Below are 13728 nucleotides of genomic sequence, written 5' to 3'. Positions count from 1 at the left end.
GGCCTCTGAGCCTCCGGTCCCGCCTGTGAAGTAGCGCGCTTGTCCTGCCGCGCCTGGCTCTCCTCTCTTTCCCCGTGGAGGCCTGTCTCTGGTGGCTTCTGGCCCGTGTGTGTGCACTCGTGCCAGACACCGAAGGGAGAGGCTAGGCTGCTGCTGTGACCTCCACCCCGGCGGCGTGGGCAGCTCTGTCGGGCCCACTTGAGGGGCTGTTTCTCCCCCGGGAGAGAGTCCTGCGAGCAGCCAGAGTCCCCAGTAGAAACTGGGCCAGGCATGTCTGCCGTGGAGCTTATCATCCCCACAGCAGCCGGCTTGATCGAGGGGACCCCACCTCCCCCCGGAGGGCGTGGCTTTTATGGGTGTGGCTCTTTCCTCTCAACACGGGTGTCTCTGTTGTCACTTAAGCTGTGCAGAGTGAACGGAAACCCTTTGACGTGCAGCGGGAGAAACCAAGCAATTGTGCTGCGTCCACTGAGAAGATCTACATCCGGAAGGACCTGCGGAGTCCTCTGATAGCCACGCCGACGTTCGTGGCCGAGAAGGACGGGGCGAGGTCAGTGCCTGTGAATAGCCTGGGGGCCCCTGGGGCTGACACGGGAGGCGCCGCTGCTCCTTGTGGGGCTGACAGCCCGCCTACAGGCGTCAGCCCACCTTGTTGGAGCCGCTGCCGTCACAGCCCTGGACAGGCCCACGGAGGGTGGACTCAGGAGGGGGTTCAAGATGGGGTCAGAGCTTCCTGTCTCAGGGGCTCGGATTACGTGCTGTAGTTCAGGTATCATCCACGCAAGGAAAGGGTTGTTCCGTGAGTCAGGATCCGGGCTCTGGCAGTAGAGATAAAAGGCCTGAGACCCAGGTGTCGTCTGGACAGTGCCGTGGGTCAGTGTATTCGCTGGGTTTAACGTGACCTCTCAAACCTCACTGTAGACAAGCAAAGGGAAATGGGAAGCCCTGTTTTGTGCTGGGGCAAGCCCCAGAGCTGCGCATGCCCTGCTGGTGCTCCGAGGCCAGGCAGCATCACTGGTAGAGCTGGGGAGATGCATCGCGTCCTGTCTCGGGCAGGCCCAGCTCCGAGCGCGTCTCCTTGCAGAGCAGGGCTGGCGGCTCGCTGGGCGCCGAGCAGGTGAGCGCATCCTCCGTCCTGGCCCCGCAGACGCCCAGGGTCGATGCAGCGTGAACTCTGCACTAAACACTGGAAGCTACTCTGGGTTTCTTTATGTCTTAACTAGACAAACAGGTCTTCTTGATCCAGGGATGCTTGTGAACATCCAGCAGCCTCTGATCCGTGAGGACGGGACGGTTCTCCTGGCCACGGACTGCAAGGTGACGTCGCGCTCGCGCCCTCCCCGCCCTCTGCCTCCACGTGCGCGCTTCTCTGACGCCAGCGCCCGCTGGCGGGTGGAGGGTTTGCCCTCCCCACCTCCGTGTCCTTGGGACAGCCGTGTTGTGACGGGCCAGCCGGCAGGGCGGGCTGCTCACGGGCACAGCACGTCAGGAGCTAGAGTGGGACTTGGTGAACGTTCTGTGGTTCTCTTTCCTTCTGAGGTTTTTCCCCCGGTAGTGCACTTGGACAGGCTGCTGGCAGGCTGAGGAGGCGCTGCCTCTCCTGGGATGGCCTTTGGCGCAGCCCCTGGTTCCGCTGTAGTAGGTGACCGCAGGAAGAAGTCCCGCCAGGGTTCTGACGGCTCTGATAGGGACAGAGCGAGGCCGCTCCAGGGAACCCAATTTGCAGACAGAGACACTGGCAGCCTCCTGTGGAGGACGCTGAGGAGAGGGCTTTATCCAGGCAAGGGGCGCAGTGTCTCTGACTGCGGTCCCTGCCACAGCCCGGGTGACGGGGCCGGCAACTGCGGTGAGCCTGAGGGGCCGCTCCAGAAGGAGCCCCAAGGCGACAGGGCTGGCCTCGCTGTCCCCTCAGGGCCGGAGCTGGGCCCCGGGGGTGCGTCCCGGAGTGTCCTCCTGGGGCCAGGGGAGGGGAACGAAGGCTGAGGGCCGCACCCCGTCCCGTGTGCCGCCTGCCCCGAGGCCGGGCCGGAGCCGGCGCACAGCAGGCAGGGCTGCTGGGAACCTCGAGGAGGTCAGTTCCAGGAAGCGTGCAGTGCCCGCTCTGCCACCGCTAGCGGCGCGGAGTTGGCTGGGGAGAAGGAGCACAGGCAGGCTGGGCGGTCGGAGTGATTCATGCTGGGGACACAGGCGGCGCGCAGCGCCCTTCCTCCCGCACGGGGGCGACAGCACCGCCCGAGGCTTGTTGGGTGACGGGGCACTCATGGAGCCCTGACGGCGGCTGTTCTCAGGAGCTGATCGCGGAACTCTTTCCTGTGAGATAATTACACGTTCAGAATCATTACTCTGAGTAAAAGTAATGGTATCTGGAAAACACCACCGAGCCCCATGCTCCCTCCGCGCGCTCGTCCGCGGGGCTCCGTCCTGCGGGGCAGCGGCTCGGGGCCGAGGGCGCACGGGGCGGGCGCAGGCGCGGGGTCTTCCCCTGCGCGTGCCTGTCGTCAGCTGTGCCCACACGGTGGAGACAGCAGGTCTGTACTCTGGTGCACGGTGGCTCTGTGACTGTTTACGAGCTTTTCTGCTGACTCTGCTCTTTCACTTTTATAATCAAGACACAGCAGACATTTTTGTTTACGTACCTTGATTTGTTTATTTATCTATTTTTTGGCTTTCTTTTTTAAAAAATTGAGATATTAATTCCCACACAAGAAAAATTTACCCTTTAAGCATATAATTCGTGGTTTTCAGTATATTAACATAATTGTTATAACCATCCCTACTAATGCTAGAGCATCTCATCACCCCAGAAAGCAAACCTGAACCCACTAAGCAGTCACTGCCCCTTCTCCTGCTCCCAGCCCGCCAGCCACTCATGTGCCTCTAACTGTGGTTTCCTCAGTACTGGGCCTTTATGCAAAGGCAGCTGTGTAACACCTGGCCTTTGTGACCGGCTTCTTTCTGGTAGTGGAATGTTCTCAAAGTGCGTCCCTGTCCCGGCCTGTGTCAGTTCTTCATTCCTTCTGTTCCCAAGTAATGTGCCAGTAAACAGCTGTATCCTGTGTGGTTTATCCGTCCAGCAGCTGATGAAGTTGCGTTGTTCCTGCTTTTTGCCTCTTAGGAATGCTGCTGCTGTGAACGTTGTGTACAAGCTTTTTTGTGCACATATATTTTAACTTCTCTTACACATGTACCTAGGAATGAAATCTCTGTGGTCATGTAACTGTACGTTTAGGTTTTTGAAGAGCTACCAGACTGCTTTCCACAGCAGCTGCACCATTTTGTATTCCCACCGCGGTGTCTGAGGACTCCCGTTTTCCCCACGCCCTTGCCAACACTCGACATCATGTCTCTTGACTGTGACCATCCTGGTCGGCGTGATGTGACATCTCATTGCAGTTTTATTTGCATTTTTAACTAGCTTGTTTGTTTTTCTGTTATTGAGCTATAGGAGTTCTTATAGCTATTCTGGCTACTAAACCATTATCAGATGTATAATTTGCAAAAAGTTCCTCTCATTTTGTGGGTTGTCTTTTGTGTGGGGGAGGAGAGAAGTTGTCTTTTTACTTTATTGATAATCTTTTGAAACACAAAGGTTTAAACTTTGGTGACAGCCAACTTACCTGGATGTCATTTTATCTGTCACTTTGTTCTGCCGTTTTATGTCGTGTGTAGGTTTGTGTAACTACCATCACAATCAAGATACAGAACTGTTTTATCCCCCAAAAGCGCTTCCTCTCACTGCCCATCGTACTCACACCTCCATAGCAGCTGCTTTTGAAACAAAGTTATCCCTTCGCTTCTCTGAGAGTCGTGTGTGTGTGTTCCCTGTAATATCACTGTTTTCTGGGTAACAGGCTGAAACAAGCCAGGGCGCCCTGGGCACATTGGCAAACGTCGTCACTTCCCTCGCGAACCTCAGTGAATCCCTCAACAACGGTGACAGCTCAGAAATGCAGCCGGAGGACCAGTCTGCCAGTGAGATTACTCGGTACGAGCCCGTGAGCAGAGGCGCCTCCCAACACACAGCCCCTGCGCGCGAGGGTGGCAGGCAGCATGTTGATGCCCACCCTGTCTGTTGACGGACTGCAGAATTGTCACAGGCCCCTGCGTGTCTGTCTGCTTCATTTTCACTGTGGGCATGTGGACCTGCTTACGTTACGGGATACAAACCAGTGTGAAAACTCGTCCTTCCAGATGATGAAGGAGAGTGAGTGATTCAGGGACAGCTTAAAGTCCAGCCACACTTGTCACTGGTTATTGGACCTAAACGTCAACAGTGCAGTCCCGTTCTTGCTTGTGTGTTAGCCTGTTTGTCTCAAGCAGTGAGTCCAGAGCGGAGATAGACCCCTCAGGGTAGACGGATACTGGCGGTGAGATGGCGCCGGCTGCTTGGACGCCTGTGCCCCCTGCCAGGGTACACGCCCTGCAGCCGGGCTGTGGGTTTGCTCCTGTTCCGTTGGACCCGCCGCTCCTGCCCGTCATGCCCAACCAGGCAGGGGCCACTCGGGCAGCGGTCCTCAGGCTCCCTTGTGGTCTGGTAGAAGGTGCCACTCTGGATCCAGTGGAAAGAGAGCGGCATGTGAGTTAGGCCAAATTCCAGTTCTACCACTTAACTCCTGGTGGTCTTGGCAGAGTTAGCGCTCACATCTCTGAGATGGAGGGAATTCCACCTTGGAGAGTATTTCTGTAAAACAGAAATTATGTGTGAGAACAAATAACATCTAGCTTCGCGTCTGAGACCCTGTGGACACATGTGATGGCCCCTGCTCCTCCTTCTCAGGCAGAGTTAACTGTCTTTCTCCTGCTGTGCTGTTTTCCCAAAGGACGTCTCAGCTAGAGGTGCTCCTCCTAGAAGCTGTGGACTTTCAGCACATGCTTGCTCCCTTTCTGCTTGCAGGGCATTCGATACCTTAGCGAAAGCACTTAACACCGCAGACAGCACCTCGCCTCCAAGCCTGGCAGATGGGATCGACGGCGGCAGCGGTGGGGGCATCCACGTCATCAGCAGAGACCAGTCCACGCCCATCATCGAGGTCGAGGGCCCCCTCCTCTCAGACACTCACGTCACGTTTAAGGTGAGGGCTTCCACCTGCCGGCCGTGGTTAAAAACCAGGCCCGGAAGTGAGCCCATCAGGTGGTGGCAGCCTTCTCGCCCGTCTTTGCTCACCTGGTCGTCTGGCTCTGCCGCTGACCCTGGGGTGGCGTGGTCTCCTGTCGCCGCCAAGACAGGCCGAGGCGGGCTGTCCTGCCTTCTGCCCTCCCGGGACGGCCTGGCTCCAGCATCGCTCAGACAGGCCCTTGGCTTGCACAGGCATTGTTCCCGGCCCTTGGGCCTGCCCTCCCGCCCAACGGGGCCACAGAAAGTAGCGTCAGATACGCTTGGAGGCTGGTCAGGGGCCCAGGGCTGCCCTCAGCACTCACCTCCCAAGCCTCACCTCTCTCTTGGGGACACTCACTCCCAGGCTCCCTGAGCCCCTCAGTCTCGAGGTCTGCAGACGGAGTATTCAGTTCCCCAGCATTCTCCACTAGAATGGTCTGGTCAGCCACCTGGGAACACGTGAGTCCCTGCCCACAGCTGCCCAGGGGTCCGAGGGCAAGGGTCCCTGGGGGGATTCCAGCTGCAGAGGCAGTCGAGCCCTTCCAGGACAGAGGGGCTCCTGGGTCCCAGCCCACCCCCCGGGCTCTGCTCTGCTCTCCCTCGCTGTTCCCTGAGGCCGCCTGCCGGCTCACTCCCACTGCAGTTAGACCTGAACCCGCGGCTCAGAGTGGAAATGCTGAGAACCAGTACCAGTGCAGGGAGGCAGCGTTGGGAAGCGTGTTCTTGTGGATGAGCTGGCCCCGTCCCCCCACTCCAGGCCCGTCAGACCCTAGCTCGCTGGGCGGGCCCGCCCCGTGAGGGGGTCTGCGTGGGGCTGGGTGCTGACAGGCCCTGGGCCGTGTGCCCTCTCCTGCAGCTCACGATGCCCAGCCCGATGCCCGAGTACCTCAACGTGCACTACATCTGCGAGTCGGCCTCCCGCCTGCTCTTCCTCTCCATGCACTGGGCCAGGTCCATCCCCGCCTTCCAGGCCCTCGGGTGAGTGGCTCTTCCCCCGCGTGACCCTGGCAGGACCTCCCCCGCGCTAGGAACGGCCCGGGGGGGGGCCTGAGGGCCCCCCAGTGAGCTCCTATGAATAAACACAGTAAGCAGACGGGTGGCCAGAGACCACCTTGGCTGCCAGGGCTGTGACATCCCCCGGCCTTGACTGTGCCTCCTCGGGCGTGGTGCCGGGAACAGGGACAGAGTGGATGGAATGCAGATGCTCCGAGCTCTTGAGGCCAGGGTGGGGGCCCCCCACTGGGGGCCTCTGGGATGACAGACGGTCTCAGGGGGCCTCACCCCTCCCTGGGCAGCGACGTGTCTCTAGCCTTGGGGGCTCCCCTTGGTCACTGTGGCCTCTGGGGACAGAACCACCCAGGGCTGCTGAGAGTAGGCTGTCCTCAGAGGGACTTCAGGCAGGCCAGTCGTGTGGACACGGCGTTCGTGGAGAGCAGGCCTGAGCCCTCCAGAGGCCTCTGGCACACACAAGCCGACAGGAATCGGTGGGGTGTGCGGGGCTTGGGGCAGGGGCAGCGGCTCCACGCCCAGCCTGCCTCTGTGTCCCCAGGCAGGACTGCAACACCAGCCTGGTGCGGGCCTGCTGGAACGAGCTCTTCACCCTCGGGCTGGCCCAGTGCGCCCAGGTCATGAGCCTCTCCACCATCCTGGCTGCTATCGTCAACCACCTGCAGAATAGCATCCAAGAAGGTAGGGCCGGCGCCACCCCGGGCTATTCCTACCCGCCCGCTGCTTTTCCTGTGAAGATGAAAGGGAAAAGGTGCTGAGTTATGATGCAGACATTCAGTACCGTTTTCAGAGTAGTCACCGCCTCTGTCTTCATCTTCAGGGACAGGTTACCCTTTTGTGCAGCTCACAAACCCTCACGAGCCTGTGGATTAGAAACTGTTCCTCGGGGTGGTGTGTGGGAGACCAGGTCCCAGGGAGGTCCCTGCGTGCCCACGGCGCCCGGAAGGCTGGCAGGGGCCCGCGCTGCCCAGGGTCTCGGCTGACCCTGCGCATCACACCTGTCGCCGCGCTGGAGCCGGCCGCTCTCCCATTGGCCGTCCCAGTGTTGGAGACCAGGTGTGAGTCACCTAGTCACACCTTCGTTTTTCTAGTTACTTCCTTCAGAAGTTACATAAAGGTAACTTTTATAACCTGTAACATTTTATTGAGTTTTAGATTTGTTCACAAATGAGCTTCACTTTTCTTTCTAACTGAACATAATAACACCACCTTCAGCCGTATACTGTCATGAAGTCTAAATCAGACAGTAGATAAAACTGTTGTAGCAACTAAAAAATGCCGAGGTGTTCAGGTCAGCACATGTTTATTCAGTGCCTGCCTTGACAGGGTCTGGCGTGTGGGCCTCAGCGCGTGCGGGCCACAGGTGCCGCCCAGGGAGAGGCGCTGTCCCGGGGTGGGGTGACACTGCGGAGTGGAGTTGGGTGCCTGTAGCCACCTCACCTACAGCTGCAAAATGGGGCTCTTGAGATAACTGGGTTTTCATTTAAAAGTGAATTCTCTCATTTTTTCCAGTCTCTCCCCTCCAAGAAGCTCGCTCCCTTACTGTTCTTACTAGCCTTTCTCAGAGGACGTGTGTGTTGATTTCTAGATAAACTTTCTGGAGACCGGATAAAGCAGGTGATGGAGCACATCTGGAAGCTGCAGGAGTTCTGTAACACCATGGCGAGGCTGGACGTGGACGGCTATGAGTACGCCTACCTCAAGGCCATAGTTCTCTTCAGCCCCGGTAAGACACGCGGTGGCCACTGGCGGCGGGTCCCCACCTGTGTCTGCCGGTGACTCTGCACACGGGCCTGTTGCCCGGCTGTCAGCAGGCAGAGCCCTGCCAGCCCGCGTGGCGCGTGGCTGCGGGTCCCCACAGCTGGGGTGCCTGCTGACTCAGCGTGAGCAGGACAGTTCTTAGAGTTGTTTATATAGTTGTCCCAATGTTGTAGTAACTTCCTGTGTTCAATAGATGTCATTTGAACCCTAACAAATAGAATCATTTGTATCTCATGGGCCAAACGAGACCACAGCTTACAAAATTGAGTATACATTTGGCCTTTTGTATCCACGGGTTCCACTTGGGTGGATTCAACCAACCACGAATCAGAAATACTCAAGGAAAGGGCCTCCCCTGGCCGTCCAGTGGTTGAGACTGGAGCTCCCAGCGCAGGGTGCCCAGCTTCCGTCTCCGGTTGGGGAACCAAGTTCCCACATGCTGTGTGGCCCAAAAAAAAAAAATCCAAGGAAAAAAATGTTCCAGGAGTTCGAAAGTAATACAGAGGGGATTTAAAAGTATATGGACAGACATGTGTAGGTTATATGCACGTTCAACATAAAGGACGTCAGCGGATCTGCTGTGCGCGGGGGTCCCAGAACCAATCCCCTGTAACTATCGAGGGACAGCCTGACCGCACCCACTGCCCTCTGCTCTGGCCTTGGTCTCCACCAAGTTTTAGGTATGTTAGCACACAGGCCAGTACAGACGGAGCCTGCACACGTTTACCCCACGGTCTCAGCCCAGCAAAGACCGTGTGTGGTCACAGCAGAGGCGGCGGCGGGACCGAGGGGAGAGAGTGGCCGCAGCCAGCTTCACTCACTGCCCCTCAGCCTTCCTCGCTGAGCCTCCTTGAGAGGCCGCTGGGTTAAGTTGGACCCAGCTTAACCTCTCCACCCCACACCTCCCAGCCGCCTACTCAGGAACAGGAAAATAGCTAACAGAATGGGAGACACTACGTGATGATGTGCCTAGGGAGCAGGTGGTGATTCCTGATTTCGCATGTATGTGTTTCCTAGAGTAGGAAGCCACAGGTCTAGAGCCAACCCCAGTGGGATTGCGGAGGCTGGTGTGCCCGCTCGGGGCCAGGCCCCCCTGGGAACCTGCAGGTCTCGGCAGAGCAGAAACCAGAGTTCTAGCAGCAGTGTCTGACCAAGACCAGCCCCCGGGGTGCAGTCTGTCGCACTTGAGAAGTTTGCCAGAAGTCTGATTAAAAATAAGTCCTGAGAAGTCCACACACGAGGCTTTCCGAATACAGAGGGCAATTTGGGGTACTTTTCTTCTTCAGATCATCCAGGTTTGACCAGCACAAGCCAGATTGAAAAATTCCAAGAAAAGGCACAGATGGAGTTGCAGGACTACGTTCAGAAGACCTACTCGGAAGACACCTACCGGTGAGGCACGGGGGCGAGACGGGGGCGAGGCTGGACCTCGCTGAGATGTCAGCTACGCTGGCCTTCCGCTTCGGGCAGCCCGGTAGAGCCTCCGTGTGATCACACGTTATTGCTTGCGTTTTCTCGGTCACCGTGGACTGCGGAGGAAGTCCAGGAAGCCCAGGCCGTCCCCGTGTTGCTGGGTGACTGTGGGCAAGACCTGGGCTTGCTTCTCTAATTCGAGGGGTTGGGAATCATCCTCTCCTCTGGGGCCAACAGTGTGTGTGAGACCGCCCCCGAGTCCAGAAGAGTCAACAGCTCTGACCCTGGCTCTCCACCTACTGAGGAGACAGTGCGAGCTAGAGCGCTTGACAGAAGAGTCCATTGACAAACTAGATCCGACCCCTACAAAGCGCGATTGGGTTGTACAAAATAATAATTCACTCCCTGCGTAAACTGGTATTTTAGAAACTCCTTTATTCAAGGGCAAGTTGATCATGTTTGGGCCACGGGGACCTGCGCCCAGCATGGCTGACAGAGGGCCTGCTCACGCTGCCGTGGCCAGACACAGCTTTTGCCAAAGCAAGACCCATTTTCTACTAGCATCTCTTTCACTTAACATTCAGCAAGTGTGTATATATTCTTAGAGTCGTTTTCCGTGGCTGAGGAGATGCCGTAACTTCCCCATCACTTCCCTCCTGCAGTGCACGGTGTCCCGGCGCCCGCCCCTCTGGGCGCTGCCTGTGGTCTGGCCCGTCCGGGTTGCCGCCGGGCAGGGCCGTGCTGTGCCCTCCTGGGGCTCCTTCAGAATAAACATCGCACTGCTTTCCTTTTAATTATAATGCTAAGTGAACACTGGAAATCAGAGCATCACAGAGAAAGTTTTGATAAAATCACTTAAAATCCCAACACCCAGAGGTCAACGGTTAGCATTTTTGCGACTGTCCTGAGTACTTCATTTACACGCACACCCAAATGTTATTCGTGCTGGAGCACATCCTGCTTTTAAGTTCTTATTCAGCTGTGTGTCATGGAATTCTTATCAGTGAACAGATTTTCATTCTCCTCCTTAATGTGTGTAGTGATTTGACACGTTAGTTTAACCTACTTTCCATTAACAAGCTTCCAGGTTTCTCTTTTTGGTGGGGTTGGGAAGAGTTGTTAAAAACAATGAAGGGAACACGTTGGTACGTAATCGCTGCGCTCATCATGAATTTCCAGAAGAGCAACTACTGAGACGAGGAAAGCATGAGTGGCCAGTGGGGGTGGGTTCGGTCCCGAGGGCTGCAGACAGGCCCGGCCCCTCTAACAACCTTCCTCTTACAGGTTGGCCCGCATTCTCGTCCGCCTGCCGGCACTCAGGCTGATGAGCTCCAGCATAACGGAAGAGCTGTTTTTCACTGGCCTCATTGGCAATGTTTCAATAGACAGCATCATCCCCTACATCCTCAAAATGGAGACGGCGGAGTATAACGGCCAGATCACCGGAGCCAGCCTATAGCGCAGGGCCCGCCCTGCGAGGAGCGCCGGCTGCCAGGCCGCTCAGACAGACAGTGGAGTAGTGGTGTTTGGTATGTGCAAGTGCTCCAGCACGTTAGCTGACCCCAGCTGGCTTCTCCGGAGCTGTTAGTCCCAGACAGTAGCCACTCAAAGACTAGTAGGATCCTCTCCTGCCATAAGAAATGTTTTAATGCCTTTTGATGAAGCAACAGATTTTGAAACAATCTTTTATCTCAATTTGTATCCACAAATTCTCAAAGGGCAAAAAAAAAAAGCAAAGTTTTATAATGTCAGAGACTAGTATTAAAACTAAAAGAACCTAAGAGAACGCTACGTGTGTATATATTAAAATGTCCTTGGAATAGCTACTAATTACCAGGGTAATCATACTAGCACTTTCTAAGCACTTGTTGTCAATGTATAATGTTAGCAACCCCTTGCCAATGTGCAGGGCAGATGGAAAACTGTGTCTGTCTTTTGCTGAAATGCTAATGGTTTCTGTGAAAATGCAGTAGGGTACAGGAGACAATCACTTACGCTTAAGGAAGCGAGGCATCATTCCTGACCGTGCGCACATGCTGCTGGTGGCGAGCCGGGTCCCGGGAGTGCGGCGGCACACGCGTGCTGGGCTGAGCGGGAAGCTTCCTCGCCCGAGCAGATGCTGACTGCATTCCCTGGCCTATGGGCCTCCGCGGGCTCCTCCGTGACTGGTTCTCAGAACTGGATTCAACCACCAATTCCTGCGGCCACCGAAAACATCGCTGGATCACCTCTGCCGCTCACGGCAGACGGATGGTCTGCCAAGCAAGTGCAAGGTGGGCCTTCTGAACCCTTGTCGGGCCTCCCGCCCAGTGTCTTCGGGGGAGGGCCGGGAGGGCCGTGATATCCGCGGTGGAGCCACGCGGCACGGCTCTCCTCGTCTCCAGGCCCAGCACCACCTCAGGCCGTGGGCTTCTGGATGGTCCTGGCGCGGCACACTGGGGTCCCCTGGGGCCGAGTCTGCAGATGACCCCTGGAGTGTTTTAGATGAGGGATCAAAGGCAAGCTGCCTTCTCCTTAAAAACAACCTTTAACCCCAAAGTCATCTTAGTGACCGTCGTTTTATTAAAACAGAATGCAGTTACTGGGAAGTTTACCTAGAGGAAAGTGCTCATAAATCCCCCTGGCTGTAAGCAAGCAGCATCAGGCGTCTGCACCTTCTGTGTGGCCCAGATTAAGGAGGTGCAGCGAGGCCAGGTCTGCATCTCCTAAAGCTTCGGATCAGATGGTACCTCCTGGGCCCAGGGCAGACGAGCAGCAGGGTGGCGAGACGCCGGGTCACCGCACGGGCCCGTGGCAGGACCAGACGGCGCACCGTCGCTGTCGGAGCACTTAGAGCCATTAGTGGGAATTAAGTGGGAACAGTGTCCCCAACTACAGATATTCTTGTTTGTATCAATTATATCATTTACTGTTCATGCTTTAAAGCATATCTTAGAGAAAGTATAGTACCCACTGTAAAATGATGGAAAGGATTTAATATTGGCAGCTTACAATTTTGGTTTTCTAACTTCAAAGTGACTTAAGGTTCAAAATTAAGATAGGAAACTGGCCAAGAGGATGACCAAGGTGGGTCTGTTGCATTTCTGCTTGGGAAGCATTTCCGCAGAGGCATTCTGAAGCATTTGTGTACATCTTACACAGTGAGGTGCACACTTGTCTGCTCTGATTTCCGGTGTAAGCACGTCTGAGGCTCCTCCAGCAGCTCCCTGGGAACACACATCGTCTTGTGTCACGTCTTCCGGGTCTGAGCGCTCTGTGATGCTCTCTGGGGCATCGTCCTGTGTCTGTGAGGCCTTTACATTCAGATGGCCTTAGGTATTGGGGCAGCTTAGCCAAGATCTGGGCTGAGGTGCTGTTGAGACAGGCTGGGAGTAGAAGGTGGGAACGGCGGGGAGACAATGAACACTGGGATAGGCACGTGCCCCGCGCCCGCAGGACGACGCCCTGGGAGAAACGCCGATTTTAGCCGGGTCTTGCGCCTGAGTCCCCACGCTGCTGATGGCTGACTCCAGTGGACCATTCTGGGCTTTGAACACTCCTCTTTCGTGTCCCAGACTGCCTTGGCCTTACTTTGAAGTGGCCTTTTCCTTAAAAATTGGCTCCACACTACCTGAATTCTCACCGCCCCCAATCATCTCAAACCTTTGACAGCAGGCTCATCCCTCTCCTGTCAAAGTGGCTAAGAGGAGCCCAAAGTCAAAAATTATTTAGAGAGACTGGAAGCAAGTACTTACCCTCAACTTTCGCAGGGCCCCTCACCCGTAAGTGGTTTGTGAGGCTGGTTCAGGGAAGGGAGAGTGGCCTCTGCATCTGAGTGAAACAGCCAGGATGGGGTTCTTGGTGGCCCGTTGACACCCGCCGTCTGGGGGCCCCGCCGCAGAGCAGAGGGGACGAGTGCCCCTGAGGGAGGTGAGGATGGATGCACGGTGATGCTTCCTGAGGAAGCGGGCTCTGCTCCGGGGGCATTTCAGACGGGGACAGTTACATGTTGAAATGTGTGGAGTTGACTACAAGTTCATTACATAACAAGACGACATAGAGAAAGACCAAATTACTCAAGCAGGCATTTTCCAAGGTATTCCTGGAAAGTATTTTTAAGGAAGTGTGTTACTGCCCTTCTGATTTTGAGAGAGGTGTGTGTGGTTTGTTTTTTTTTTTGGCGGGGGGGTGGCTACCTTAAATTCTCTAACCTGCCGGGAGGCTGTGGTCAGGGTCCTTTTGCGGTCCGAGTTTTCGTATCTGGTCTCATGTGCAGTCACTCTTAGGTGCTCTATGATCACCCTTGAGAGGGACTGGTCTCTAGCCTGTCAGTATTAAACGTGGACTCTGGTGAGGGTCGTGGTGGCAGAGACTCACCAGGCTCTCGCGGTATCTACTGCTTTTATCCTGGCCCTCTGGGGGAACGCCCAGCAGAGCACTCTTGCTTCCACCCTGCCCTCTGCCCGACAGGC

At 56.2% G+C, this 13728-nt stretch overlaps 1 protein-coding gene and 1 long non-coding RNA gene across 7 annotated transcripts in view; one reads left to right on the top strand and one right to left on the bottom strand.

Moving 5' to 3' along the window:
* The window catches only part of NR2C2 (nuclear receptor subfamily 2 group C member 2), a 111388-nt gene that overhangs the window by 95113 nt on the left and 2547 nt on the right, over positions 1-13728 (top strand). For 5 of the 6 annotated variants that reach the window (XM_065933972.1, XM_065933967.1, XM_065933971.1 and 2 more), the window contains 9 exons: positions 403-550; positions 1224-1317; positions 3852-3985; positions 4895-5072; positions 5952-6073; positions 6645-6784; positions 7692-7829; positions 9151-9256; positions 10562-11897. In XM_065933972.1, the coding sequence (XP_065790044.1) occupies positions 403-550; positions 1224-1317; positions 3852-3985; positions 4895-5072; positions 5952-6073; positions 6645-6784; positions 7692-7829; positions 9151-9256; positions 10562-10736 (1235 nt within the window). In that variant the 3' untranslated portion in view covers positions 10737-11897. Of the gene's footprint in view, positions 1-402; positions 551-1223; positions 1318-3851; positions 3986-4894; positions 5073-5951; positions 6074-6644; positions 6785-7691; positions 7830-9150; positions 9257-10561; positions 11898-13728 lie in introns of those variants that run through there. The other variant, XR_010663021.1, reaches the window with a different exon arrangement.
* Positions 1504-9382, bottom strand: LOC136166935 (uncharacterized). Its single transcript, XR_010663022.1, has 3 exons — positions 9255-9382; positions 4907-6832; positions 1504-4681 (listed from the first exon to the last, which is right to left on the bottom strand). It is a non-coding gene; the product is annotated as an uncharacterized lncRNA (long non-coding RNA).

The sequence above is a fragment of the Muntiacus reevesi genome, chromosome 4 (assembly GCF_963930625.1).
Source record: "Muntiacus reevesi chromosome 4, mMunRee1.1, whole genome shotgun sequence".
NCBI classification, from domain to species: Eukaryota; Metazoa; Chordata; class Mammalia; order Artiodactyla; family Cervidae; genus Muntiacus; species Muntiacus reevesi.
This window is presented reverse-complemented; position numbering and strand designations above follow the sequence as displayed.